Raw genomic sequence first — 26,542 nt, 5'->3', positions numbered from 1 at the left:
AAACTTTTTTGAGACTGTTACACGAGAGTTATTTGTACACTTACATGGTCAAACGAGATGGTAATCCATAGATCCTTTTTGATGATGTTTGAGTACACTGGAATCAGTGCCAGTGGGCACTCGATCCATGAGACCGGAATCACTTCCTGAGGGCCCAGTTCAGTGTAGGAGACATGAATACCAAGTGTAGATGCGCTGAAAAGAGATGAGTGTTGGTATCTGCTAACAGAAATACTTTACTTGAGGTCCCATGGCATTGCAGGAATGTTATCATCAGAAACTAATCTCCGCACCACCGCACAAACATGAGGGACGACATCAAGAACACCAACCACGAATAATGCCGTGATTTGCGCAGGGACACGCGTTCTACCTTGCGATATGAACGCAAATGAGTCAGCGTGCGTGCGCCGATTCATGGTGCAGCCGTAACGAATGCCGTCTTTGCGAATGTATGTGAGTGCACGAGCTACCTTGTTCGCATAGAAGGGGATGCCATCGTCGCACGATAAATCACCAACCAGGTGAAGGTCGGGCCATAGAGAACGACAGTACTGGAGAAGAATGGGGTAGAATATTCCTTGAGGCGAGCCGTATGTACGGAGATTGATCAATTTTGCAGTACGGAGTGGTAACCTAACATTGTCTGATGGAAAACGAGCATCAGTTGATAGATTGGTGCGAAAAATAAACACATACCTTCGGCAGCTTCGCTCTGATAAACTGCTATCTGCGTCATCATACTTCCACGGTCTTGAGCTTGTACCTTGATGATGCGGTTAATTTGGTCCCGTTCGAAAGAATGAGTGTCAGCGGGAAGAGCAAGAAGATACTCGTAAATGAGATGAGTTTGGACCCAGTTCCGTAAGAGGGTCAACTCGATCCGTCCTCCATCATGACCGTTATGGTGAACACGTTCCAGCATCCCATTGAACCGCTCGAATGCAAAGAGCCACCAGGCGTATACAGGACCAAACTTCTTTATCATATCAGCTGTATGCATCGAAGCTTGATGGTTGATGGTGAGTGGGATGCGAAGCTGCAGACATTCCAAGCAGTAATGGGCTAGAAAGCTCTGACCAGTGCGAGCCTGGGCCATAGAGATCGTGCGGGATGCGAGAATTCGGACACCAGTGCACAGGAATAGAATGGCCTTATACAGCGAGCGGCGGTTACGGGAGAAATCCGGGGCTACAGTATTGGGTGGAAGAGGAGGCTCGGTGTCCGGTATTTCGTCATTAGCGTCCCTCCAAGACCACCACAGAATGACCGGGGTGATCGTTAGAAGACGACGCCACTCATCAGCCTTCTTGAGGGATTGGTTTTCACCCAGCTGATGTTGGACAAAGATAAGTACTAAGTCGGTTATCAAGGCAAACACTTGCGTTTTTCGGCAGTCGAGTGACGTGGCTAGGCCATCTTACAGCATTAATTATGTCTTCAAAGCGTCGCTTCGGAGAATTGACACCACCCATGCCCGAGAGCATATATCCACCAAACAACACGCGCATAAATAGGTGCGAAATGATTCCTTGATCAATTGAGATGTAAGCATGTCAGAATGAAGAAATAGACACGTACCAAGGAAGATACAGTGCATAAAGTCAAGAGCTGACTTTCTCGATGGTAACCAGCCTGGAATGACATTGAGAATGCTAAATCTAACTCCGTGGTCTCGTAAGATCGCTTCTTGGCGAGTGGGAGTAGCATCCTTAGAGTAGAAGCTCTGACGAAGCATGTGATGATCATCTTTGGCGGTCCACGCTACGCACCAAGTCAATGGGGATCGTGTGTGTGAAAGTTCACTTACAATTGTTGTAGCCTTCGGGAGTATTGATTTTGACGATGTCGATGTCGCAAAACGCACATGGATGGAAGTCGTGGCTGTGTCCAGCTGTTCCATTACATTTATGCGAGGCAGGCATATCGCAAGCGAGGGCTTCATTATCTGCGAATACATCTGCAAGTTCTTCTTCTCCGTAAACATCCATTTTGACCCCTAGATAAGTTCAAACAGTGAGCATACAATTAGCATTTAATACTTCGCACCATTCTTGAGTTCCATCAGCTCCCGAGTAGACGGCTCCAAACAATGGTTGATTTGAACTATGTTTGGCTCTTTTGGACCCGGCATAATTGCTGCGCATATGACGTTGACTTGTAAGAATCGTTGATCTCGTGGGAGGTCGTTGATAGCGTAGTAGATAGGGCCGCTAGAGTGGGGCCGATTTTCGAGTATTCCCATCCTACATCACGATTATGTCAAATTAAGTGTTCAGCGAGTGCAAGTACAATGTTTAAACTTACCAGTCAATATTCAAGGTCAAATGCAGGCCATATCGATGTTCGGTAAGCTTCGTTGTTGCTGGTTGGTTATCTTGAGGGCGGTCGCGGACGGTACCTAATTCACCTATCTCGCGGACAGTATTTGTCTCGAGTTCATGCCATAACATGCCGTCGTGCATATCAGTCATGACATAGTCTTCGTCTTCGTTTTGTCCTGGACGATCTTGTCGGCTGTCTCGAACTGATTTTGCGAAACCAGGTCGCATGAACATTCGGCGAAGGCTTCCGATGAGAGATACATGCGGCATGATCTTTTTGGAGGTTCGGACACGCTTGCCTTTCGCGTCAGTACGTTCGTCGTATAGTACTCCTTCGCAGTCTGGCACAGTACACTCGGGAGATGGAAGCTCCTTGACCTGAGCAGGAGTAAAGTGCTTCCAGCACTCGGGGCATATCGCGTATTGGGTGATCCACTGGTCAGCATCAATGCCAAGTCGACGCTTCGCGCTGAGGAGATGGCGGACGGGACGCGGATGCTCGGGTAGTACACCTTCGAGTAGCATACAATTTAGCTGATTGTTGAGAGCGTCCGTTGCAGCTTGTATGCTCTGCTTTCCGAAGACATTACCAATGACTGTGTTGAGATAGGCAAGGCGGACACCCGGACGTTCTTGGAAGGCTCGTGGAACAAGGGACGGCCGATCCTCCTGATCTTGATCACTGCCGGGCACTCGCACATCAGGCCATGCCACTGGACGGAAATTGAAGTCTTGAAGCAGCTGGTTGCCAGGTATTTGGTGTCTTCTTGGACGCGGGATAGGAACTGGATCATCTGGATGATCGTACGGCTCGCCTGCAGGCCCAGGTATGTTGTCATCTATAAAGTTAAAGTCATACTCATTTTCTTCGACCGTTGGCAATCGGCCCTGCGGTCTCTCTTGGTTGATGCCGGTACCCTCAGATGGCCTGGACAAATTGGTTGTAGGATCCCGGATTGCCAATGGTTGCGCGACAGGGGGCCACTTCTTGGTATGTTTCGCAACAACCTGCTGTGTCTGGTACGTGAATCCGTCAGGATGCTGCGAGCAGCGTGCACAGTTGCACTTGAAGCGAAGTCCTGTCGACATGGTCAGTTATACTCGAGGACGACTGGGACGTGCTCGAAAAGTACAGCGCGGGACTTAGACAAATTTGTGCGCGTGTCGGCGTCCCGACGTCATGTGTTTTACAACGTGATTATTTACCAGCGTGAAATGATGGTTTATTTCAAAAGTATCTAAGAATATTCAGGCTGGTATTTTGAAGTCGTTAACATGTCACCAAAATGTGAGGAAATCTGAAAATGTGAGAAAATATCCTAGCACCGTATTTCTCGCGTTTGTGCTGTGAATATATATTCTTGTCGAGGTGAGTTTTTCGTGTTCTGATGACTTCGGACGATGCTGATACTATCCCAATGCTTCCCAGCCAGTATCAATCTACGGTCACAACTCGCGCCTCGCGAAGCCCACACATTGAATCCATCATATGTCAGAGAAGCAGAAACACAAGCCCATATTCGTTGAATCATTGCAAGACGTCGGTAGGCTCCGTGCATGCATGGGTAGGTAAGTAGTTCCAGTAGTAATATTGTAACATGACATTGCCCAGACATAATTTTATCCTCCAGAACACGAAATGAATACGGGGACGAAGCTCCTACACATATCCCCCAAATCACCTATCCTTAAATACCACCACGAAACTCAAATCAAATATATACACACTCCGTGCTCAGTACCCGGGGTTGATTACTTGGATGGCTTACAGTGTTACACATCTCCGCCAGTTGTAACATGACATTGCCCAGACATAATTTTATCCTCCAGAACACAAAATAAATACGAGGACGAAGTTCCTACATATATCCTTCAAATCACCTATCCTTAAACACCACTACAAAACTCAAATCAAATATATACATGTCCCCTGCCCACTATCCGGGGTTGATCACTTAGATGGTTTCCAATGCTACTCCGTCAGTCGACACACCTCCACCAGCCTGGAAAGCAATCGACGTCATGTGTGTTCCCGGGTCGGAGCTGGCTACGGGCTTGGCGTTATATTCACGAACGCTGAGGATCAGACGTGGTCCCAGTATACACATCTGGAACTCCTGGGCAATCCCGATAATGCCATGATACACATCACCTCCGAAATCAGTTGAGTACTGTAGACGTAATGAGGAGTGGTCAGATGGAGATGCCAGTCGCAGGTCAACGCACCGTGATATTTGGAGACAGTTTTCCAAGATAAAAACAAGCCGCGACAACAAAGCTAGCATATGCGGAGCTTCAGCGAAACAAGATAACAACATACAAATCACCGAGCTCACGCTAGAAAGTACAACATATGACTTTGCATTAGCACCGTGAAATAGTCTCCAATGGTAGATCCACTCTGCGATTGTCGCAGTTCACGGAGGCGTTTTATAGCAATCCGGACTGCAAGAAAAAAGGCGAGGATCTCCCATATTGCGGTGGGTATGATCATGAAATAACTCAGATCTAATCCATTGGCGTCAAGACTGTAAAGACAGGCATGGTAACCAGACAATACGGCCTCCCCTGGTATTTTTCCATGAGTCCCGTGTACTCAAGTCTGTCATCAATAACGAAAGCTTACCCCCTGAATAACCCAGGTTTCCAATTATCGCCACAACTCCAGCGGAAATTGTGGAAACCAGCAAGAGTGCAGCAAGAAAGATAAGCATCTTGCTGGATCGCCCATACATGGCGTGTATCCGAGTCATCATGATGGCTTGAGTGATATTTCAGTCAAGTCAGTATCAGTAAGGTGCGGCAAGTGAGCTCACCGCCCAGGATGGCATTAGCGACAACAGGCGCGAATATCCATATGAAATAACTGATGTTGCCTGAAAAACCCAGTGTCAGGCAGTGATGGACTTAATGCTTTGAATGAACTTACAGCTGTTGCGGTCATGTTGAACCATCAGGCTGACAGAGATTGTCACTCACCCCTGTGTAGAAATGCAGTTAGTGGTTGAATGGGAATGGGAATGTCAGGCGTTGGTGCCGAATACCCACTATATCTGTCATCGGGACTGGGGTGCTGACTACATACTGCCAGTCAGAATCAACGAATAGTGTATTTGGGGATACATACATAGTACGTAGGCGCTGATTAATATAGTTTATCAGTGCGGTGCGGTGTCAACGTGTTAGCCTTGCTAACATACAGAGAAAACAGTATTCCAATGTAGCGGATCTAGCACATGTTGAAGTCAGTGGCAATTGTGCTCATGAAATAACGATAACGTACACAAATATAAAGAACGGTCATGAAGGACCAGCGTCGCCTCTGCCCCGAGTCAGCCGCATTGTCCTGTTTGCTTCTGATATGGGACTCTGCTCACCCAGATGAGTTCGAACTGTTAGAGCATTCTTAGTGAGATGTGAGATTGCTACGCAGGTCATGACATTGACTTACCTCCTGTGCGAATGTTAATGCTCAAGTACCGTATACTTATATATCACTGATCCCCTCATAAAGTAATATCTCGCTCACCCCAATCGTACGCCACCACAGCGAAAGATGCAACTGTGAAACCATAGTCAATGATAGTGAGACGTCAACATCGTCATGCCTCCTGCTCTATACGAACCTGGAAAATAGCTACCAAAATGAATACCACTGAGGAATGGCCACCAAGCAGGATCATTTGAGACGATGAATGCCATATCAGGATGGGGCGTATGGAGTTCGTGCAGACCTACCATCATCCAGCGCTTTTTATAGTGATCAGGCTGGGCAGTGGCAGTGTCTCGAATCACAATCTTCATTGATCACAGAAAGTAGAAAAGGAATAGTAGTGAGAAGCCGTCGTTCGAAGAACTCAAGTTCGATGTAACTTACGTCTGCAATCCGCGGAATATTTGAACACCGAAAAAATCTGTTCGTGATGAAATTTGCTCTTTGGGGGATTCTGCATCGGTTCCATCAGTAACCAGGAACATTAGCCATAGACCAACTGCAGGACTTCATCATATCTGAGCCGTATAGTGACAGAGAACGGACCATCATAACGGTGGATGTGTAAGGGTTGGAGTGACCTTTGCAACATCAGACGATGGAGAGACAGACTGGTAGGAACACCCTGAGTTAATATCTACCTCGGCGTGGCCATGATCTTTCCAAGACATCATCTGATCATAATGTGGTGACCTGCCGCGGTGGTTATGTACTGGGTGGGCTAAGTATCAAGGTTACTTGGGGAATGCTTCCGTCGAGGCTATGCGTGGCAGATGCGCAGAGCTTCCGAATAGATTGATCACGGTGGAGCTGGGTATTCGCGTGATTGCTGATGCTGATTTTCTGCAGTCGCGGAAAACTCATGATTCGGTGGTTTTGTTTCTGTTGTCGCCTCTTTCGGTCCTAGATGTTCCTTAGTTGCCTATTGGTGACTCTCTGAGGTAATTAGGCGGACGAGGTTCACTTGAGAAGTTGAGAGCATCATGAAAGAGATTCGAAAAAAAGAATTGCCAAATCCAGCCTCGGCGCCGGGCGCTCTAATTGACATGGCGTTTGATCAAATGCAAATTAAATGCGCATGCGTGTTCCGCTGAGTGCTCCGCCCAGGACGATTCAACATACTATCTCTGGCCCGGTGTTGCAAAATGGCCCGGAGTTGCAAATCGCGATGCTAGCACACTCATATTTCACTCATTTCCTTAGCACAATGATTCTAGAGGATGAATGATCCATAGCTTACTGTTTGTATTTTTTATTCTACAAAAAATGGACGAGAAGTGCTTGCGGCAGCGAAACACTGCTCAGAATGTGCACTTTCCACGCCAATCCATCCCGGGGAAGCTACCACATGCGCTAAAAAAATTCAGGAATTTTACTAGTGGTTTCCCATTGCCTTCTAGTGTCACTATAATTTTTTCCGACATGATAATTGAGTGGTGTTGAGAGACACAAATGTTGTACCATTGAGATGCAAGACGTGACAGGAGGTGTGAGATTGTGTTCGGAGTCATAAATCGCTGCTCGGCAACTCGGCCAATACTTGCACAATTCGGGACCCATTTTCGCTAAATTGTGCTTAACGGCATCGGAGAGTAAAAGCGGCGGTGTGACATGGTGTGACGCGACGACTTCTTTGCGGGTGAGAATTTTTGCAACTCTGTGCTCAAACACTGTTTCGCACCGGCTTCTCTCTGGCAACGTAGCCTTGACATATTTCTCTATTTTTTTTGCATAGCCTTACAGTATGTACTGAATCCTACCTGCTCGTGTTTTTGCCTTATTTTAATGTTGTGTAGTTGTTGTGTTATAAAAAACGGGTCAAAAGTTTTGCAACACCGGGCCAGAGATAGTATCAGTATCTGGACTTCAGATCCTTGGTATTGTACATCTCTTGGTCTTCCCAGGGTATCATAGCAGGTCATAATATTATTGCAGGATACGTACAAAAGATTTCGAGCTATTCAGTGCCTCAGGCTTATGGTTTTACCCAACAAGGAGCGTTGGTTATAGAAGAACTGGAGCAGCTCCCCAGATAAGATGATCAAGCTGCGCACCGCAATTGGAGGAGACTATGCTCCCTATAGCTAATGCATTCTCACTGATCCGAAGCAGCCTCGGTCGCTGCCAGTTCATATTGCACATCCAGAGCTAGCGCTGCTAGTTGCTATCCCAATTCCAATTCCACATCATGAGGGGGCGCAGATATCAAAGAAACGCAGCCACAGTCAACTTGAAGCACTGCAAACTTTGCAAGCTCCGCCACATCCCCCCCCCCCCTTCTCCTTTCCCCAGACTCGCATGTACACATGAACTCACGTTCCCGCCCCCATCATCCCACCATCCATGCACCATCCCTTTCCACTTCGACGTATATCTAGGCCTCACCATGTCCCACCTCATGGATGCCTGGAAAAATCCTTGCGCTGGTGAAGCTTTGGGGGTATAAGGGTGATAGGAAGTTTGGGGAAGAGTTGTTGGAGTGGGCTGGGGTAGTGGGGTACAAATGGGTGGGTGGTCGAGAGGGGTGAGCAGTCGTATTTTGTATTATCGTTCTTCTACCGGCATTCGTTTTTCAAATAGAGCTCATAATGCCTGTGCAAAGTCTACATTGTTAACATGGATTTAACAGACACAGAAGGTGTCTGACGTGCGATCTGTAATATGTCACTACTCATCGATGCATCTTCCACCTTGGTCTCTCTGCATTTATGTTTGAAGGCGTCGATGTGCGTAAGGTTGTGAGAGTGTTGGAGTAGAATTTGAGGAGGTATCTAAATGGTGCGTGTGTCTTTTGTGTTATTTCGCTGCTTCACTCGCTTCCTCCACCAATACCAAAAACAGGCGTCTTCTTCCTGTTCAGCGCAGGCCGTCTCGCCCTCATCCGTTTCCAATCCTCAAAAACCCTCGCCTACTACGCACGCGCTGCACAAACTCAGACGCAGTACAGGAATTTACGCCAATCTTCGTGATGGGAGAGTGCGGTTGGCCTGTTTGGGGCTTTGGAGGTGGGTTTCTGTTCTGTGTGTGTTTCACTGGTTGCTGGGTTTGGTGTTTGGGTTCTTGTAATGTTCTACGGGGAGGGAGGGGTGCAGGGTGATACAGGGCAGGTGTAGATCTGAATATATGCACGATACTGATGTTGGTGTTCTGCAGCGTCGCAGAAAGTAGATCGTTGTGGGGGAAACTTGGGGGCGAGGCTACAGTGAGTTTATCTTTCCCTCTTTCGTCTTCATATTCCTCTTTTTTTACTTCCGTGTATCGATCTCTGACTGTCATCTTGGTGTACCTCTTCGTCTCGTGTGCCTTGTTTTGTGTCGGTGTACCTCCGCTTCACCTCATGGAACCCAGTACATCCAGTGGTCGAAAGCGACACATACATATGGCTAAGCAGTGTGCCTAGCCACACTCGGCGAACATGCAGAAGTGAAGAGGCTGGGCGCGTCCAAGGGCTGAGGCTGAAAAACACGGGGAAGAGTATTCCTGTCGAGGTGTGTTTTTAGTGTTCTTATTACTTCAGACGACGCTGATACTATCCCGGCGTTTCCCAACCAGCATCCGTTTACGGTCACAACTCACGCCTCACGAAGCCCACACATTTAATTCATTGTATGTCGGTAGAAAAGCAGAAGGTAGCAAACACAAGTTCGCAATTAACCATCATTCATTCAATGATTGCGAGACGTCGGTAAGCTCCGTGCACGCATAGGTTGACATACGGTTCCAGTAGTGATGTAGCATAACATTGCCCAGACGTAATTTTATCTTCCAGAACACCAAATGAATACTGGGACGAATTTCCTACTATATCCTCTAAATCACCTATCCTTAAATACCAAAACGAAACGCAAATCAAATATATACATACTCCCTGCCTAGTACCTGGGGTTGATCACCTGGGTGTTTTCCAGTGCTACACATCTTCGCTAATCAATGCATCTCCACCAGCCTGGAAAGCAATGGACGTCATGTGTGTTCCCCCGTCGGACCTGGCCACGAGCTTGGCGTTATATTCACGAACGCCGAGGATCAGACGTGGTCCCAGCACAAACATCTGGAACCCCTGTGCAATGTCGGAAATGCCGTCATAAACAGCAGCTCCCAAAGCAGTTGAGTACTGTAGAGATGATCAGGGCTGGTCAGATGCAGATGCCAGTCACAGGTCAGCGCACCACGAGATTTGGAGACAGTGAACTAAGATTGAAGCAAGCCACGACAGCAAAGCTAGCACATGTGGAACTTCAACGAAACAAGATAGCAACATCCAAATCACTGAGCTCACGCTAGAAAGTACAACGCGTGACTTCGCATTAACACCGTGAAGCAGTCCCCAATGATCGATCCACTCTGTGATTGTCGCAATTCACGGAGGTGTTTTATAACAATCCAGACTGCAAGAAGAAAGGCGAGAATCTCCCATATAGCGGTGGGTATGATTATGTCCTGATTCAGATCTACCGCGTTTGGATCAAGATCATAACCACAATTATAGTAACCAGAGAGCACGGCCTCCCCTGGTATTTGTCCATGAGTCTCGTGTGCTCAAGGCTTTCATCAATAATTGAAACTTACCCCCTGAAAAACCCAAGTTTCCGATTATCGTCATAACCCCGGTGGCAATCGTGGATACCAGCAAGAGTACAGCGAGAAAGATGAGCATCTTCTTGGATCGCCCATACATGGCGTGTATCCGGGTCATCATGATTACTTGCATGATATATCAGTCAAGTCAGTATCAATACGGTACGGTACGGCAGGTGAGCTCACCGCCCAGCATGGCGTTGATGACGATAGGTGTGCATTTCAATATGAAATGAAAGATATTGCCTGAAAAATCCAGTGTCAGATGCGCATCAATGGGCTCGATGCTTCAAATAAACTTACAGCTGTTGCAGTCGTGTTGAACCATAAAGCTGTCCGAGATTGTCACTTACCCCTGTGTAGGGCAGTTAGTATTTGAATGGGAATGGGAATGCCAGGCATCGGTGCCGAATACCCACTAAGTCTGTCATCGGGACTGAGAGATCCACTGCATGCTGCCAGTCAGAATAAACGAACGCAGTGTATTTAGGGATACGTACATAGTTGGTAGCTGCTGATTGTGAGATATGGTTGATTAGTACTGTAGTGCGGTGTAGTGTCAACTTGCGAGCCTTGCAAACATACAAAGAATAGAATATTCCAATGTAGCGGACCTAGGATATGTTGAAGTCAGCACAAGATGTCAACTGCGCTCACAATATAACGTACACAAAGATAAAGAACGGTCATGAAGGACCAGCGTTGCGTCTGCCCAATTCAACCGCATTATCCTGTTTGCTTCTGATGCAGGATTTTGCTCACCCAGATCAGTTCGTACTGTTAGAGGTCATGATATCAACCTACCTCTTGTGCGAATGTTAATGCTTTGAATACCGAATACATATCAACGATCCCCTCAGAAATTATTATCTCGCTCACCCCAATCGTATCCCAATATAACAGCGGATGCAACTGTGAAAACATAGTCAAAAATAGTGAATCATCAACATCGTTATCCCACTTGCTCTCTACGAACCTAAAAAATAGTTAGCCATGCGAGCGGTGCTCATGACTGGCCACCAAGCGGGATCATTTGAGACGATGAAGGTCATATCGGGATGGGACGTGTGGTGTTCGTGCAGTCATACCGCCATCCAGCGCTTTTATAGTGATCAGGCTGGACAGTGGCCGTGTCTTGAATCACAATCTCCATTTATCACAGCAAGCGTTGTAGAATGATGTCAAGGAGGAATGTTTGAACATCGATTTGTGATGGAACTCGGTTTTCAAATGTGGTGACGTACGGGGCTTGGGTGGGCTCAGTTCGCAAGATTGGTTACTCGTGAGGGAATTCTTACGTCAAGGAAGCACCTTCAACGATAAAAGCTACCCTCAGAGCCTTTAAACAGATTGATGGTAGAGCTATATTTGTGCGATTGCTGATGTGATTTTCTGCAGAGTCGTGGAAAAATCGTGGTTCGACAGTACACAGGCAGAGTCTCGTGTCGAGGTGCGTTGTCGTTTCCATTCTCGCTTCCCTCCTTCCTGGACCAAAGTTTGTGCCTTTGTTGCATATTGATGTCACCGAGGTAATTGGATGGACGATGATGTGAAATTTCCCTGTATGCCGCCTAGTCCCCAATTGGTAGTCGAACCTGAGGTCCCACATTTGAGAGACTTACATTGCACAGAAACCATAGTTCCTTGACAAAGTAGCATCATCCCCGACAGCCACGTTAGCGGGAGAGGGTTTTCCTATACACTGATGGGTGTGAATAAAACAATACAGTCGATAGAGGTGTGTTTCTGTACATATTTGCATATACTCACTCCCAGGCTTGTTGGTCCACGGACGGGTCGCATATTCACGATGGGCGTCGAAATGGAACAGTTGATGTTTGGGATGTCCGGTTTCTCGGTCGAAATTGCACACCACTTCGCAATCCACCGAGTTCGGGTGTTGTTTCTTGTGTGGTGCCCTTCCCTGATGGCCGCCACATCGCATGGTGAGTTTGCTCAATGGCTTCAACCTTCTCGCCACAAGAACTAGTCCGGGTGTATATCAATCGACTCAGTAAACGAAATATAAATTATGTTGTGCATGCACGCACTCTTCATATAGCTAGAACTGTGTGGACAATTGAGCCCACGCTAGGACTATCGAGCTTCAGTACGTAGCCTTCCGTAGTGATATAACTTAAAGCAAGCTAGTCAGGATCGGAGCCGGGGACTGTACAGGCGCCGCTACGATAGAGTCCTAGCTCGGTGTTTTGTTCGAGCAGCATAGTCGACGACTTGACACGACGAGTTGTGCAGTGCCTGTGTGTGGGGAACTTTTAAAATTTTCCAATTTCCAAATTAAGCATCGGAGATCGATCGACCGCGTTGCGTCGTCCGTACGCTGCGGTACTACTCTCGTCCTGTTCTGCCCAGTACGCAACGACACCGGACTTCGGATCCTTCAAGTTGGTATCGCGCACTTCTTGGTTATCACTGGGTATCATCGCAGGTAAGAATATTATCGCAGGATTGAGGCGGCAACAATTAACTTACTAAAACCAGGGCCTTAGGCCTCCTTTGGCTTGCCTAACAAGGAGTATTGGTCAAGGAACACTGCCATGAGCTCCCCGGAAAAGATGATCAAGCTGCGCATAGCAATTATGGGGATACCCGAAACATTCTAGCTTATCAGAAGCGAAGCGGCCTCGGTCACGTCCGTTTCATTACCGACGCTGCCGGATCCGAGGAACGAGCTAGGCTGCCGCGGCACAGGTCAACTAGAAATGCTTGCTTTGCGTGTATAAACCACTCCCACTAATAATTCGACCTTCACTCGTTCACGTTCAATACCCAAGTACTCACTGCAGGCGAATTATTCTGTCACAATGACTCTCGCCTCTGTGTTCGCTACTGGAACGACTCGTGAGTGCTACTCATCTGTTTTCGTGACCTAGATGAAGAAGCGTGTGGTAAACAGAACAAGTTGGCGTTGGCCCGTACAATTATATACCTACGGAATGGATCTGTATCCTTGTAAGTTACGTTGTTTGAGCGTCACACGTCCATTTCACATTTTCCCTTAGTTCTTGGTGCTGTATAGCATTTCAACTGGTATGATTTTGACTGTTGACGGCGCATGATCATGATTGACATCTTCAGTCCTTCACTTGGGCCAGGCACTCAAGTATAAACTATGGTGGATGCTTCCCACAGCGACCTTTGCGGGTGTCCTGGAAATACTCGGATGGAGTGCTAGGTTATGGTCGAGCCGGAGCCCCAGGCTTTTGACGCCTTATGAGATGCAGTGAGTGTTCATCCAACAAGAGTCATTCGCATATCCACTCAAGCGTTTTTAATGCAGGCTCGTCGGCACTATCATAGCACCTACCCCGCTAGTCGCGGCCAACTTTATCATCCTTGGCAAGATAATACATCAAGTCGGACCTCAGTTCAGCCGTCTAACCCCCAAAATTTGTGAGTGGTTCTCTTATGCACTAGCTTTGAGTTACTGATTTTAGCGTAGATACCATCCTGTTCTGCTCATTCGTTAGTACCATACATTCAGTTAGTGTGCATGTTTCTTATCTTCCCGACTCTTAGGATGTCGTTTGCTTGATCGTACAAGCTGTTGGAGGCGCATCCGCTGCGCGCGCCGTTAGTCAGGAGTCAAGTGCTACGATGGTATGCACATTACCCGTTATATGGTGTATCATTCACTTCATGGAGATAGGGCGCGAATATTATGCTAGGAGGAATCGCTGCCCAGCTTTGTGCGTAATTGAGTGTCTCTCACTTCTCTTACTGACGTTCTTTTCCTCCTCTTTAGTTGCCATAGTGGTCTACGTCGCTTTGGCGGCCGAGTTTTTCTTGCGTTTGAAATACAATGCACCCTTCCGCTACGCTGACGAGTCCCGCATTTCGGAGAAAGCTCAACATTCTGTGAGCAAGAACTTGCGAGTTATGATCTGTGGCATGGCATTATGCGTCCTCTGCATCTTCATTCGGTTAGCGTTCAACACATCTTATTATCAGCAGACGTGTTTAATTTGTTTTTAGATCTATTTACCGTACTGTGGAGCTCGCCGGTGGGTGGTTCGGGCCAGTGATTACGACTGAGCGCTACTTCGGTATGTCGTCATCATTCTCGCTAGGAATCCGTTTCTAACACTCTATTGTCGATAGATTGGCTGGACGGTGCCATGGTCACTATCGCTATCTACACCCTCAACTTCATTCACCCAGGTATCTGGCTGAACAAGGGTGATCCTACTGCCCATGTTGCACAACAAGCCGCCGACGAAGAAGAAGCTGCGACTTGAGTTTTAGACTTTGATTGCTTGCATAATGACAGAACGCTCCTGTTCATTTAGGTGTCGTTGTCGGCATTTCTTAGACGTTTTTGATTCGGACATATATTGGCATATTATAATGATGCCTGTTTTCGCACTACTTGCCTCCCACTCTCTCACTGGAATACTGATTATCCAGAGCTCCCTCCACAAGTCGTTCCTTCATGATAGTTTTGAATAACATTGATGATTTCCTAATTTGGATGTGGCTGTGCCCCGAAGAGATGTGGTCATGTTTGAACTTCTCATCTGATTTTGTATCTTCCGTGCACGATTGCCTCCCGAATCAATCCTTCTCAACGATTTTCACAACCGCCGTCACTCAAACACCAATGAGCCCAGCTGTCAAGATCCAAATTTTATCAATTTATCACTTTACCGTGCTCCGTAAATTCATCAAGGATGTTTTCAACTCATCGTTGAGTTGCGCAGAAAATCTGCATGATAAACAACAGGCGAGTCGTCAAGCTTTTAGTGATTGCAACATTCTCATTGTCTTTAGGCTCATGGCGCTCTCTACCGTGACAGTATTCATGCTATCGGTCGCTCCTACACCTCCTCCTACCCCACTTGTGATAGTACGTCGCCCGTCAGATGATGACAACTATCCGTCCTCGATCGTGGACATGGAAAGTTTTGTTTGTCATAGAAAGCACCCTCTCGATTCGCAAGGGCTACCTTTGATGATATGCCAGAGTCGAATTTTTTTAATCATATGCTGCGCATTGGTGAGTAATCTATTCATCCTTACCCTTCTAGTTTTGGGACCAACTCACCGTCATAGACTTGTACCCCCCGATCAGATCCTCCACTGAGCTCCAGTACATCATCACACTCGGTGCTTAAATGTTGATCGAGGTACATCCGCGATCGCTTACTGTCTTTTGCAGATTGCTTCCGTATTCTCAGACAAGAGGCAAATACGTGGAATACCTTCAGGCCCATTACAACGGATGTGTTTTGCTTTACGATCTTGCTCGACTTCAACTCGGTTGTCCACCAAAATGTTATCTCCACTACGCCATGTCGATCCTGCGTCCAACGCGGTCTCAAGTACTAATAATATCCTTCCGTACGATATCCACGGGGGAGGAACATCCTTTGTTGTATGGATCCCATGTAGTGAGTGGTAGAGCCACCTTCAGCGAAACTCGGGACATCAAACTTATGGTCGCTGTCCTCGACGATCGTCTAGCGCAGGCGGCCATGTCTGACAATCTGCATACGATATTATTATGCTGCTGGACTCTACGAAAACCGGGACCCGTGCTGACCGTTGCATATGTCGAGTTGGCAACGATGTAGTGAAACTACCAATTAACTTGTAGAACCAGGTTGCTGCCGGCGAAGCTCGGCTTTTTTTCTAGTGTGACAGCTTTTATGGTTAGACATAATTGCAGCAGATGTAAGTTCATTTGAAGCATTGAATCCATCAATGCACATCTGACACTGGGTTTTTTTAGGCGATATTTTTTATTTCATAGTGACATGGGTGCCTGTTGTCATTAATGCCATGCTGGGCGGTGAGCTCACCTGCCATACCGTACTGATACTGACTTGACTGAAATATCATGCAAAGTCATCATGATGATTCGGATACATGCCATGTATGGGCGATCCAAAAAGATGCTCATATTTCTCGCTGTACTCTTGCTAATTTTCACGATCGCCACCGGAGTTATGACAGTAATTGAAAATCTGGGTTTTTTAGGGGGTAAGCTTCAATTATTGATGAAAGCTGTGAGCACACGGCACTCATGGACAAATAAATATCAGGGGAAGCCGTGATGTATGGATACCATATCTGTTTTTACGACATTAACACAGCCGCGCTAGCTCTGACTGAGGCCATGATCATACCCACAGCTATATGGGAGATCCTCGCATTTTTTCTTGCAGTCTGGATTGTTATCAAACATATTCGTGAACTGCGACAATCACAGGGCGGATCGACTATCGGGGACTGTTTCACGGTGTTAATACAAAGTCACACGTTGTACTTTCTAGCGTAAGTTCAGTGATTTGTATCTTGTTATCTTGCTTCGCTGAAGTTCCGCATGTGCTAGCTTTGTTGTCATGGCTTGCTTTACTCTTGGTTCACTGTCTCCGTATATCACGGTGCGCTGACCTTTGACTGGCATCTGCATCTGACCAGTCCTGATCATGTCTACAGTACTCATCTGCTTTGGGAGTTACTGTGTATAGCGGCATTCTCAACGTTATCGTGGGGATCCAGATGTGTGTGCTGGGACCACGTCTGATCCTCAGCGTTCGTGAATATCACGCTGAGCTCGTGGCTAGGTCCGACGAGGGAACACGCATGTCATCCATTGCTTTCCAGGCTGGTGGGGATGTGTCGACTGGCGGAGATGTGTAGCACAAGTGATCAACCCCGAGTAGTGGGCAGGGAGTATGTATATGTTTCATTATGTTTCATTGTGGTATTTAAGTACAGGTGATTTGGAGGATATAGGACCTTCGTCCCGGTATCTATTTGGTGTTCTGGATAGAATTACGTCTGGGCAATGTCATGTCATGTACATCACTGCCGGAACTAGCTGTCAACCCACGCATGCATGGTCCAGCCTACCGGCGACCTCCACGGGGGAGGAATATCCTTTGTTGTATGGATTCCGTGTAGTGAGTGGTAGAGCCGCTTTCAACGAAACTCGGGACATCAAACTTATATGCAGGCCGAATTCTTTGCAACGTAGTTTATAGCTCATTACAGTCATCAGTGTACGCAAATATTTAGAGAGAATCGTCTAAGCTTCCTGCCAATAATACCATTAGATCGGTTTCTCTCCTTGCGTCAGATTCTTCTTCCTGACAAAATGCATTTATGAAAGTTAAGCGCATCCCAAACCCGACCAAGCCACCCTGACCAGTCATCTCGTAGCCCAAACCTCATTTCACCGACGACAGCGAATAAGTCAAACATAAGACGTCACACCGTACGGTCGGCAGGTGACATCTCGGACACGGAAATGTATACGAGGGTATCAGAGCTGTGCACAACCCTGTCGATATGTCAGAGATGGAGGTGCATGCGCGTGGCGAGGATTACAAGGATGAAGACCTGAAAACTGCAGTGTGTTTGGGGATGTTGTTAGTGAGAGTTCGCAAGAGAAGTTGGAGGTGCATACTCTTCGAGGACGTTGTAGTACTAAAAAAGCGACGCACCGCTAATAGCTGCAGGCTCGTGGCTGCTGCGACATCGTCCGACGAATACTCCATGTCCGATAAGAAAAGAAACGGGATTCTCGAACGCATTATGAACCACCTTCTTAGAGGCGTGAATATTAGGGGAAGCATTCAGAATAGCTTAAAGTTGACGTGGTCACATGGCCATGGGTTGCACTGGCTGTATAATTAGGTTTGATTAACACAGTGGATTCGGCTGTTTTACATGCACGCATGTTCGAAGAAGATCGCGGGCGTGAGTATGATATGTATAGCAGACTAAAGGATACTAACACGTCATCGTCCACACGAAGCAGATCGATACAGGAATCTATAAGGGGGCAGATGTGGTATAGAGAATAGTCAGTATGTCGGCGTGGTGGACCACACTCTCCATCTGTTGATGAATCTGATGAACGCCGTGTAGGCGAGACATAAGCTGATAAAGTAGAGGAATCAAAAGGATAGAATATATGGTGGTTGAGCAAGTTCGAGGGACCACATTCATACTTCGCTGCAGGCGTAAATCAATTTGGGCACTTGATTGATCGGCAGAGGTGCCTCACCAGTTGCTTTGAGTCATTTCGTAGTGTTAATGTACCTGTTTAGATAAATGATGGCGTCGGGGTCGGAGGCGTCTCTTCCTAGAGTGCGAAGATTGCCTGTCTTGTGTATGCGGTGGAGGTATTGATTTGATGGATGGGAGCAGTATTGTTACTAACCCATTAAAAGGGTCGGTGAAACAGATCTGCCGTTTAGGTAGGGGTTCGGAGGGTCAGTGTACCACGCTGGATGGCAAGGAAGTACTAAGTGAATGTGTTCGCGGCGAAAAGAAATTGCGGAACCAGTGAGCTCAGGAGGAGTGCGACACTACGACGGAAGAATTTCTTGTGCTATAGAGTAAATTGAAACTTGATGCAAGCGAGCCATGTTGCGAGACTTAATGAAGTGTCCTCACAAAAAGCGGGTTGGTGAATGATGAATGGGGGCTGGTCGTCATGGTTGATAGCGAGCGGTTTTCAGGTCACGTGGTTTACTTCCAGTTGTAGCTCAATTTCTCGAAGTCCTTCCCAACCATTGAACCAATCGCGTCGTTGATTCTTCAAGCTTGAGTCTGCTATCGGGAGCGATGTCTGTACTCTTCCTCTGGAGGGCTCTTGTCGCCATCTCCACTTCCCGTTCGGTCGCTCGCATGTCTTCAACCAACGTATACCCACTGCAAACTGCCTAACCCAGTAGTAGTTCCTCATTTCCCTCAGTGTGTCGTTCGTACGGATAATTCATCATATAATATCGCAATGGGCGACATCTCCCCGCTCATGTGACAAAGTGCAGTCAGGTACAGGCGCACACCTAGGACCCATATCCAACATATGTATATGGGACATTTCATTCTTGTAAACAAAAATTAAAGCAGACGGTTGACCGGCGCTTATGAACTGGTGATTTGAAGGTCCGTGAACCATACTATGTCTCAGCGCTCTGCTTATGTGTGGTCATGGGGCAGTGCGCGAATGTTTTTGTGAATGAGGAAGGAAATTGTGCCGTTGCTTCGGTCAGGCCGAACTCAAGGATGATGCTTACAGACCAAGTATGTTGGCTTCTGAAGTGATGCCTTGTTTCTGACCACTTGATCGCACAGAAAGCGCGAGAAGTGTTGGGCGGTGCCGCAGATCCGATAATGCAAGCTGACATCTACGTTTTTGCCATCTGCTGCGTGGAGATCCTCAACATGGGCGGAAATCCTTACGGCACCTAGACGATGAAGACGTAAAGAAGATTGTGCTCGGTACGTTCAAGCTGTCTTGTCCAACTCTCAAAATTGCTTATGCGTTTCTAGGACACGATGCTCGCCCAGAGGTACCCACCTGCTGCTGGGCGAGTGACCCTGATCAGCGTTTGCCATTTTTTACCATGGTGTATTCACTTCAAGGCTATCACGATATCTTATATCCCTGTGGGGCAGACGGCTTACCCGCCCCTTGCGAGCCAAGTGGCCCCGCAAACTCGCTGGTCATTGGCTTGAGATACCGTCCCTCGCCTGGCACACCGACTTCTGACGGCCACTCTTCATCGATGTCTGATTACTACAGCACGTCATCTGGATTTGGATCTGAGTTTGGGCATTCAGCACACCATCAATGGTCTCCTTCCTTAGATCTCCACGAACGCGTGGGCACGGGCCGTGTATAACGAGAGGTGCTACAGGCTTTTGGCCAAAGTCACCCATGGGCATGGAGGTTTGTGTACGTCATCTTTTTGTTCACCTTCGTAATGCGATCATGTGTGCTAATACTCTTTGTTTCTAGTCTCGACGCCCCTATGGTATCCATCACCTGTCGTGGGTGCTGTGGGATATATCTCCAAACCCGACGGGGAGTCCATAACCCTCTGCAATGTCACTGAGATTGGAGGAAAGAAGAAGGTCGAGGGTGACGTAGCAAAATGCATGCCTTCCTTGCGGGATTACGGTAGTAGAGTCAATGTCGAAAAGACTCTCGTTCAAAATGACAGTTCGCGTACGCAGCACAGATTATTGAACTGTAGCGGGCTTCGCACACGTGTGCCATAGCAAAGTGTTTTATCCGGTCAGACTGACGAGGTGCACATTGGTTTGCTGTATCTTCCGTGTCCGACATGACCTCATCTCTTTGGGGCACAGCCACAAACCAATTAGGGATTCGCCCCTCAGTGAAGCGTACACCGTAGAAATGTTGGCAGTTATGTTGTCAATTCCTTTCAACCATTCTCACAATCACGATCAACGCCGATAGTAAGCTCAGCTAAGATCCCCATTTCATCAATGTATCATTTCACCCTGCTCCGTAACTTCATCAAGACTATTGTTAACTTATCGTTGAGTTGTGCAGAAAGGCTGCGTGAAAGAACGAAGGTGAGTCGTCAAAATTTGGTGCCCACAGCCTTCTCATCCTGTTAATGCTCGATTTGAGTCTCGCGTCAATAGTGACAGTCGTCCAAGCAGGGGGCCTGTGTTATCGGACCGTCCTACACTTCCTCCTACCTCAGTAACCTCACCTGTGTCAGAACATCACCCGCCGGACGTTGATACCCCTCTGTCCTCGATCGCGGATATAGGAGGTCCTATTTGTCGTGGACAAATGCCCTCCGAAAGGACTACCTTCAAAGATATGCCAGAGGAGTTGCGCTGTCATATCCTCAAATTCCTTTCATGTAATGAAATTATACGATGCGCTTCGGCAAGTCATTCATTCATCCCTGTCCTTCGAGTTGTAGAACTAACGTACTGAACTACACATTACAGACCTGCCTTACAGTGTACAACACGGTCAAATGCTCTGCCGAGCTGCAGTACATCGTCGAACTTGGTGCTCAAGGGTTGATCGAGGTACATCCGCGACCGCCTACTGTCTCTTTACCGGAGTGCTTGCGTATCCTCAGAAACAAGGCAAGCATGTGGAATATCTTCAGGCTCAATGCCTTGGATTCATCTCGTCTTACCACCTTGTACAACCACAACTCGATTGTCCATGGAAACATTTTCTCCTTTACGTCATACATCCATGTCGATGCTGCGTCCGACGCTGTGGTTTGCAAGATCTACTCAACACGTCCTGCTCAAATTTGGATGGATGAAAATCCAGTTCGTCACACATACAGGCACATGGTCCAACTACAAAACCTAGAGGTCATCATTACATATCCAGTTGATGTGGACACAGATGGCTTTAAGTACCAAATATCGTTCCGTACGATATCGGGGGAGGAACATCCTTTGTCCCATGGATCGCGCGTAGTGAACGGTAGAGCCGCTTGCAAAAATGCCACGTTAATCACTGTTGCCGTCGATGTCCTCGAAGGTCGCCTCGCAGTTTATGTTTCTGGAGTTCAAAACTTGAACATCAATTATCGGGAGTACTGGTCGCTGCACGTCTTTAATTGGCAACTTGAACAATATGGTCAAGCTGACGTGAGTGTCTTCTTCTGTCTTTCACTGTCGGTTTGATCTGTGCATTTAACAGGACTTATGTGCGATCGGCCACGGCTATGCCTTTTCGGACATCCGTTTTCTTGCCAAGGAGAAGCTTATAGCTCTCTCGAAGGATGGTCAGATACATCTTTACAACATTGAGGACGCATCAAAGGCACCGCAGCTTCAAGCAAAATTTATGCTGCCCGTCAATGGTTTCTATTTTATTTTATTTTTGAATCGTCGTTTATTGTCCTTTGGGGCGGAGCCCTATGATAGATATTACATTCAATGGTTTCTATGGCGGCTTCGATCATCCGTCGATTTTCCATAGTGCCACAAGTTGTGCAGGCCTCGCGGCACCAGATGACCATTGGATTTGGACAAAAAACCCTGCAGATCGTGTCATATCGGTGACATGGACCAATCCTTCGTCGGTTTTCATTATATCAGCTCGAATATTTTTCATGGATATTCCTCCGACATGGTTCGATGTGACATCAAAAGACGGCCGCTCAGTCCCATGGTCATCTTGGGGTCCTCAAAACTCTCGTCTCTTCCCTGGAGATAGGTTTGGCGAAGAAGGATCGGGCTTGTTTAGCATTGGAGGATCTCGTGTTATATGGGCAGTTCAGGTCGCAGACGGAAATGATTCTGATTCATTGTTCCACTTACACATGACCGACTTCAACCCCTCCGCCGTGGCGCGTAGCATCGACAATGTATTCAGCAAACCTACAACGACATCCATAGGGTCGGACGTGCAGGTGACGTCATACCTCCCTTTCGTGGAGGTGATCCATGACCTCGTTTGCCGTGGTGGCTCCCTTTGGGATATCGTACTGGACGAGGAGAAGATGGCTATCGTCACCAGACCACCGATTGGGTCTGTGAGTTCATTCTGTCTGTCTGCTCACAAAGTCAACCATCTCATTGAATATTACAGGGGTGGAAAATGCAGGTTGACATTTTTGAACCCTAATCTACTTATTTCTCGCCGCAGTCATAATCGTTCGCGCAAATATTCAGAGAGCATTGTCCAAGCCTTCCGCCAATAATACTATTCCACCTTAGATTTTGTTGGGCACATCGATGCACAAATTTTGATCATATCCACTCATTCTCCGCAGCCCACAGCATCAACTGAACACTTGTAGATGCTACATAGACAAATGCTAACCAAACGCACCTCCCACCCCGTCACAGCTGCATGAACGACATCAAGTAAGCCACGCGATGAGATGTCACACCGTATGGTCTATAGGTGACATGTCAGGCAGAGAAATCTGCACGAGGATGTCAGAGCCATCCGTGTGCTTGTCCATATGCCAGAGATGGAGGTGCATGCGTGTGGCGAGGATCGCGAGGAAAACAATTTCTAAACTGTGTGTAATTGGGGTGTTGGTAGGGATTCGCAGCAGAAGTTAGAGGTGCATACCGTTGGAAAACGGAGTCATATGCGGCCTGTGTGTACGGAACATCGATTACTCATTCATGTCGAAGGGTGTTGGGAGATGTACGCACATACGAAGACAGCGTTGGCACTAGGATGTTCACGGCTGAGAGAACTTTCGGAACAATGATCATTATTGATGAGTAAGGAAACATATGTAAGTTCTGACTCACAGAGACCGCATGCGTAGTAGTATATGTTATGCTTCACCAGGACGACGTGCAGAGGGCCCTTGGCCAACCGCCAGTTCTGCATGACTCGTATGAGGGTGAGTGAGACCAGTCCTAGAGAGAATGTTTGTCAGTGAATGTCTGTCATATTAGCTCCCAGTTTCCGGCGACATACCCAGTTGAAACACAAACAAGAGAAGAAACGGGATGAAGTGTTGGACATTGCGCGAGCTCCCGTAGCAGCCTGTGATGCCTGGGATCGCGCTGGTCGTAACTGTGTAAGAGGGGTGAATACCTGTGAATGGTGGTGGGGGAAAGTGAGGGCACGAACTATAGGAGGTGTAGCTTAAATTAGTGGCCATGGATGCTAAGAAGGTGGCCTGATTGATTCATCAACCATGAGCTTGGGCGTGGTGAGGGCATAGAGCTCACAAAAAGGGTAGACAGCAAGCCTACGAGTACCATTCGATCGTTGTTCCAGAGTGCACATGTTCTAATCACAAAAATGCCTGGATGAATCAGATTAGAAGCGCGTGCATGTCTCAGAGGAAGGATAGGTACATTCAGAGCAGGTGAGAGACATCGTGCCGAAACCTATGAGGAGCAGAGTGCTCAGCAAGGACATACTTACATAGAGTATGCACCATGCACGTACATGAGTAGATGTTTATCAATGTCAGGCATGTCTAACGATGTCGCACAGTAAGCGTCATTCATCAATCGATAAGTCCACTGCACGTTCACATACATTGGAGTTCTCGTTCGGTGTGAACTTCACTAAAATATAACATGTCAATTCATTATCGGGGTAGTATGCTGGAGCTGAATGCACGACATAAATCCATGGTGATGAGACAAAAGGGGAGATATCGTGTGATGGTATAAAGGCCTTTGATCTTGGTCCAGCGTGACTGAAATAGAAATGTACACTTGAACAGTACATTATCAATATGAAAACCAAGGCATTTCACAGAACAAGTACATTACCTCTTCCTGAAGTGAACAGGCATAATCATAGGTCTGGACAAGTGAGTTAAATCGCGAACATGCGTAGATCGGGACAAGCATACCCAAAATACCGCCGTAGACGCTGAGCTGTCAAGTTAGAACGAGGAAGAAGCAGTTCGGACAGCACGTACTGCATATATACTGGTGGCAACGCATATTAAGTACATTATTATCTTGCCCTCATAATAAGAAAGCGACGCACTCCTAAGTACTGCAGAGTCCTGGCTGCTGCGAGATCGTTGGCCGAGTATTCCATCTGTATTTATCTGAGAGGAAAAAACCCGGATTTCGTGCGCACATCATGTAGCTTCTTATATCTTATGAATGAGTTGGGAACTCAGTGTGACATATTGCGCATTAGACACACTTGCCAAATCTTTGTCATGTGGATGGGGTGTAAATATTGGGCACCACTCGGCTTACATTGATGATCATGATGGTGCGTTTCACTTTTTGATTTACATAAAGGCGCAACTTGACAAAGTTACAGTTGGCGCCTAGCAGAAACGTTGATATAAGACACCTATCCCTATATAGACCTGTTTTACTCACCGAAATACGCGAAGCCTTCCGCTGCTGTGAACCGACGAGGGTGACCATTATCCAAATCCAAGGGTCTTCTGATAACAGCACCTGTGAGACGAAAGCTGGACTAGGTTCAAACTTCAGTGGCTCGTGTTAGTAATTCGTGCTATGATGGCACTGGATGACATATATGCCGACATAGTCTGTCATCGCTGTTTTACGGCCGCCAGAATGTAACAGCGATTTCTAGGCATAGTGAGACTAGTGGTGTCAGGCAGAGTGTCGGATGAGCACCTTCGGGACATAGAACTTCAATGCACACTTCTGTGCCCTTGCCATTCTGGAGGTATTTCACTCGACCAAAGTATCGTGAAAAGGAGCAAACAATGTCTGGTCTATAGATTTGAAAATATTGTGTTTGAAACGCTTGAAGTTTGAAACACCATCAGCCCTTGAAACACGCAGCCATTTTGGATGGACTTAGCTCTACTTTCAGAGCTAAACCGCCCTCTAGTCTAGCTCTCGAGTCCGAAAAATTCAACGCTCAGCTCTCTTGCATGCCATGATGGCGTTCAATGCTTAAGTTCGTTGTCTTAAAAAGGGATCAGGCCGCGCGATCAGGACAGGCGACCCTGTCATATTGATGCAAGAATTGGTACAGTTGTAAGGCATCAATTGATGCAATACTCTTACAATCTATAGGCAGGTAAATATTGCATTATGATGCATTAGCGTTGTTGCATTATGATGCATAATGCATTAATAGGCTATACATAATGCATCAGGCCTTTAAAATAGTATGATGCACCATGATGCATTGTTTCCTTCCTCCCGCCACCACGTGCGCCATCCCCTTTGCGTGCGCTGTATTTTCTTTGATGCGGCATTGTTATCCATTTATAGTAACCAGCGCTAGCCTCCCGCCTCCCGCCTCCTGATGCACCATGATGCATTGTTTCCTTCCTCCTGCCATCACCTGCGCCATTCCCTTTGCGTGCGCTGTAACTTCTTTGATGCGGCGTTTTCTATTTATGGTAACTAGCGCTGGCCTCCCACCTCCTCCCGCCTCCCGCATCAGACATTCAATGACGAAATGGTATTGGTATATAAAGAATTATATTGAGTAAAATCCACGCAATAAGTGCAACAATGATATGTCACATTATTTAGTCTTACATTGTAGGATAGGCATGGCAGAACTTGCCAAATATGCAAGGATGAGAATTCACTTGTCAAGGCGTCATCAAAGGAACATAGATTGCTAATGTAAATCTAGTGTTACAATTGTGACACATACATGGACTGCGCTCCCTCTAATTATAATGGATGCTTGCCCTGACGGAATTCATAAACATCACCATGGTGACAGGGATTTCAGTGTAACGTCTGGATGGCAGGACAGGCAAGCTTCGCAATTGTGACGCCTCATCAACTCTAGTGACTAAGTATATAATGAATGCTTGTTTTTATGTATCATATGAATCACACCAAAAAGACAAGTGTTGCACGGGTGTGTCCAATTGATATCGTTCTTACAAGTACCGCCCACAAATACACTTGTGATCAGCAG

General features: G+C 47.0%; 8 protein-coding genes across 8 annotated transcripts; 5 read left to right on the top strand and 3 right to left on the bottom strand.

The window, feature by feature from the left end:
• Positions 1 to 17: 17 nt before the first annotated feature.
• DEU56DRAFT_874327 (uncharacterized protein) lies at positions 18 to 3,413 on the bottom strand (the record flags this gene model as incomplete). Its single annotated transcript, XM_041355941.1, has 9 exons — positions 18 to 195; positions 241 to 646; positions 700 to 1,333; positions 1,386 to 1,531; positions 1,582 to 1,764; positions 1,811 to 1,999; positions 2,050 to 2,246; positions 2,308 to 2,993; positions 3,024 to 3,413. The coding sequence occupies 9 exons, from the start codon at positions 3,411 to 3,413 to the stop codon at positions 18 to 20; spliced, it is 3,009 nt and encodes a 1,002-aa protein (XP_041201360.1).
• A 560-nt stretch (positions 3,414 to 3,973) lies between these two features.
• DEU56DRAFT_985174 (uncharacterized protein) lies at positions 3,974 to 6,128 on the bottom strand (the record flags this gene model as incomplete). The annotated part of the gene is made up of 13 exons (XM_041360045.1): positions 3,974 to 4,495; positions 4,551 to 4,602; positions 4,661 to 4,892; positions 4,951 to 5,085; positions 5,141 to 5,200; positions 5,369 to 5,401; positions 5,452 to 5,465; positions 5,525 to 5,553; positions 5,608 to 5,646; positions 5,702 to 5,716; positions 5,776 to 5,795; positions 5,854 to 5,886; positions 5,951 to 6,128. The coding sequence occupies 13 exons, from the start codon at positions 6,126 to 6,128 to the stop codon at positions 4,280 to 4,282; spliced, it is 1,056 nt and encodes a 351-aa protein (XP_041201359.1). The 3' UTR covers positions 3,974 to 4,279.
• Positions 6,129 to 8,480: 2,352 nt separating this feature from the next.
• Positions 8,481 to 9,472, top strand: DEU56DRAFT_190227 (uncharacterized protein). The gene is made up of 3 exons (XM_041344988.1): positions 8,481 to 8,822; positions 8,971 to 9,305; positions 9,370 to 9,472. The coding sequence occupies exons 1-2, from the start codon at positions 8,593 to 8,595 to the stop codon at positions 9,215 to 9,217; spliced, it is 477 nt and encodes a 158-aa protein (XP_041201358.1). The 5' UTR covers positions 8,481 to 8,592; the 3' UTR covers positions 9,218 to 9,305; positions 9,370 to 9,472.
• Positions 9,473 to 13,056: 3,584 nt separating this feature from the next.
• On the top strand, positions 13,057 to 14,718 carry DEU56DRAFT_190029 (RTA1 like protein-domain-containing protein). Its single transcript, XM_041344987.1, has 11 exons — positions 13,057 to 13,257; positions 13,313 to 13,368; positions 13,419 to 13,446; positions 13,495 to 13,639; positions 13,697 to 13,809; positions 13,859 to 13,881; positions 13,936 to 14,016; positions 14,066 to 14,105; positions 14,162 to 14,339; positions 14,392 to 14,462; positions 14,518 to 14,718. Exons 1-11 carry the CDS (start codon positions 13,221 to 13,223, stop codon positions 14,652 to 14,654), a joined length of 909 nt encoding a protein of 302 aa, XP_041201357.1. The 5' UTR covers positions 13,057 to 13,220; the 3' UTR covers positions 14,655 to 14,718.
• A 237-nt stretch (positions 14,719 to 14,955) lies between these two features.
• Positions 14,956 to 16,353, top strand: DEU56DRAFT_842068 (uncharacterized protein). Its single transcript, XM_041355027.1, has 7 exons — positions 14,956 to 15,139; positions 15,187 to 15,412; positions 15,469 to 15,522; positions 15,575 to 15,806; positions 15,880 to 16,089; positions 16,148 to 16,207; positions 16,264 to 16,353. The coding sequence occupies exons 1-5, from the start codon at positions 15,126 to 15,128 to the stop codon at positions 15,987 to 15,989; spliced, it is 636 nt and encodes a 211-aa protein (XP_041201356.1). The 5' UTR covers positions 14,956 to 15,125; the 3' UTR covers positions 15,990 to 16,089; positions 16,148 to 16,207; positions 16,264 to 16,353.
• DEU56DRAFT_189931 (uncharacterized protein) lies at positions 15,982 to 17,153 on the top strand. Its single transcript, XM_041344986.1, has 6 exons — positions 15,982 to 16,089; positions 16,148 to 16,207; positions 16,264 to 16,398; positions 16,461 to 16,692; positions 16,751 to 16,802; positions 16,858 to 17,153. Exons 1-6 carry the CDS (start codon positions 16,065 to 16,067, stop codon positions 17,059 to 17,061), a joined length of 708 nt encoding a protein of 235 aa, XP_041201355.1. The 5' UTR covers positions 15,982 to 16,064; the 3' UTR covers positions 17,062 to 17,153.
• Positions 17,154 to 19,440: 2,287 nt separating this feature from the next.
• On the top strand, positions 19,441 to 22,798 carry DEU56DRAFT_933931 (uncharacterized protein; the record flags this gene model as incomplete). Its single annotated transcript, XM_041358765.1, has 9 exons — positions 19,441 to 19,458; positions 19,510 to 19,531; positions 19,591 to 19,656; positions 19,708 to 20,052; positions 20,177 to 20,386; positions 21,164 to 21,816; positions 21,869 to 22,031; positions 22,096 to 22,706; positions 22,763 to 22,798. 9 exons carry the CDS (start codon positions 19,441 to 19,443, stop codon positions 22,796 to 22,798), a joined length of 2,124 nt encoding a protein of 707 aa, XP_041201354.1.
• Positions 22,799 to 22,923: 125 nt separating this feature from the next.
• Positions 22,924 to 25,311, bottom strand: DEU56DRAFT_761881 (uncharacterized protein; the record flags this gene model as incomplete). The annotated part of the gene is made up of 17 exons (XM_041350600.1): positions 22,924 to 22,976; positions 23,006 to 23,022; positions 23,086 to 23,199; positions 23,255 to 23,280; positions 23,341 to 23,384; positions 23,443 to 23,553; positions 23,615 to 23,734; positions 23,771 to 23,819; positions 23,872 to 23,932; positions 24,071 to 24,125; positions 24,188 to 24,216; positions 24,427 to 24,459; positions 24,510 to 24,577; positions 24,650 to 24,703; positions 24,871 to 24,944; positions 25,000 to 25,099; positions 25,267 to 25,311. 17 exons carry the CDS (start codon positions 25,309 to 25,311, stop codon positions 22,924 to 22,926), a joined length of 1,053 nt encoding a protein of 350 aa, XP_041201353.1.
• Between the last annotated feature and the right edge of the window lie 1,231 nt (positions 25,312 to 26,542).

This window comes from Suillus clintonianus, assembly GCF_016758775.1.
Source record: "Suillus clintonianus strain FC179 chromosome Unknown DEU56scaffold_175, whole genome shotgun sequence".
In the NCBI taxonomy this organism is placed as follows: domain Eukaryota; kingdom Fungi; phylum Basidiomycota; class Agaricomycetes; order Boletales; family Suillaceae; genus Suillus; species Suillus clintonianus.
Note: the sequence above shows the minus strand (reverse complement) of the source record. Positions and strands in the feature narration are given on the sequence as shown.

Excerpts from the sequence above, each read along its gene's own strand:
- DEU56DRAFT_842068 (XM_041355027.1), top strand. Across the intron at positions 15,523-15,574 it reads CCAGTACATCATCACACTCG|ATTGCTTCCGTATTCTCAGA; the intron begins GTGCTTAAATGT and ends TGTCTTTTGCAG. Across the intron at positions 15,807-15,879 it reads TGTTGTATGGATCCCATGTA|CGCAGGCGGCCATGTCTGAC; the intron begins GTGAGTGGTAGA and ends ACGATCGTCTAG.
- DEU56DRAFT_190029 (XM_041344987.1), top strand. The coding sequence starts at position 13,221 with ATGACTCTCGCCTCTGTGTTCGCTACTGGAACGACTC. Across the intron at positions 13,258-13,312 it reads GTTCGCTACTGGAACGACTC|AACAAGTTGGCGTTGGCCCG; the intron begins GTGAGTGCTACT and ends TGTGGTAAACAG. Across the intron at positions 13,810-13,858 it reads CCGTCTAACCCCCAAAATTT|ATACCATCCTGTTCTGCTCA; the intron begins GTGAGTGGTTCT and ends ATTTTAGCGTAG.
- DEU56DRAFT_189931 (XM_041344986.1), top strand. The coding sequence starts at position 16,065 with ATGGTTAGACATAATTGCAGCAGAT. Across the intron at positions 16,090-16,147 it reads TAGACATAATTGCAGCAGAT|GCGATATTTTTTATTTCATA; the intron begins GTAAGTTCATTT and ends GGGTTTTTTTAG. Across the intron at positions 16,208-16,263 it reads CATTAATGCCATGCTGGGCG|TCATCATGATGATTCGGATA; the intron begins GTGAGCTCACCT and ends TATCATGCAAAG.
- DEU56DRAFT_190227 (XM_041344988.1), top strand. The coding sequence starts at position 8,593 with ATGGTGCGTGTGTCTTTTGTGTTATTTCGCTGCTTCACTCGCTTCCTC. Across the intron at positions 8,823-8,970 it reads GCCTGTTTGGGGCTTTGGAG|CGTCGCAGAAAGTAGATCGT; the intron begins GTGGGTTTCTGT and ends GGTGTTCTGCAG.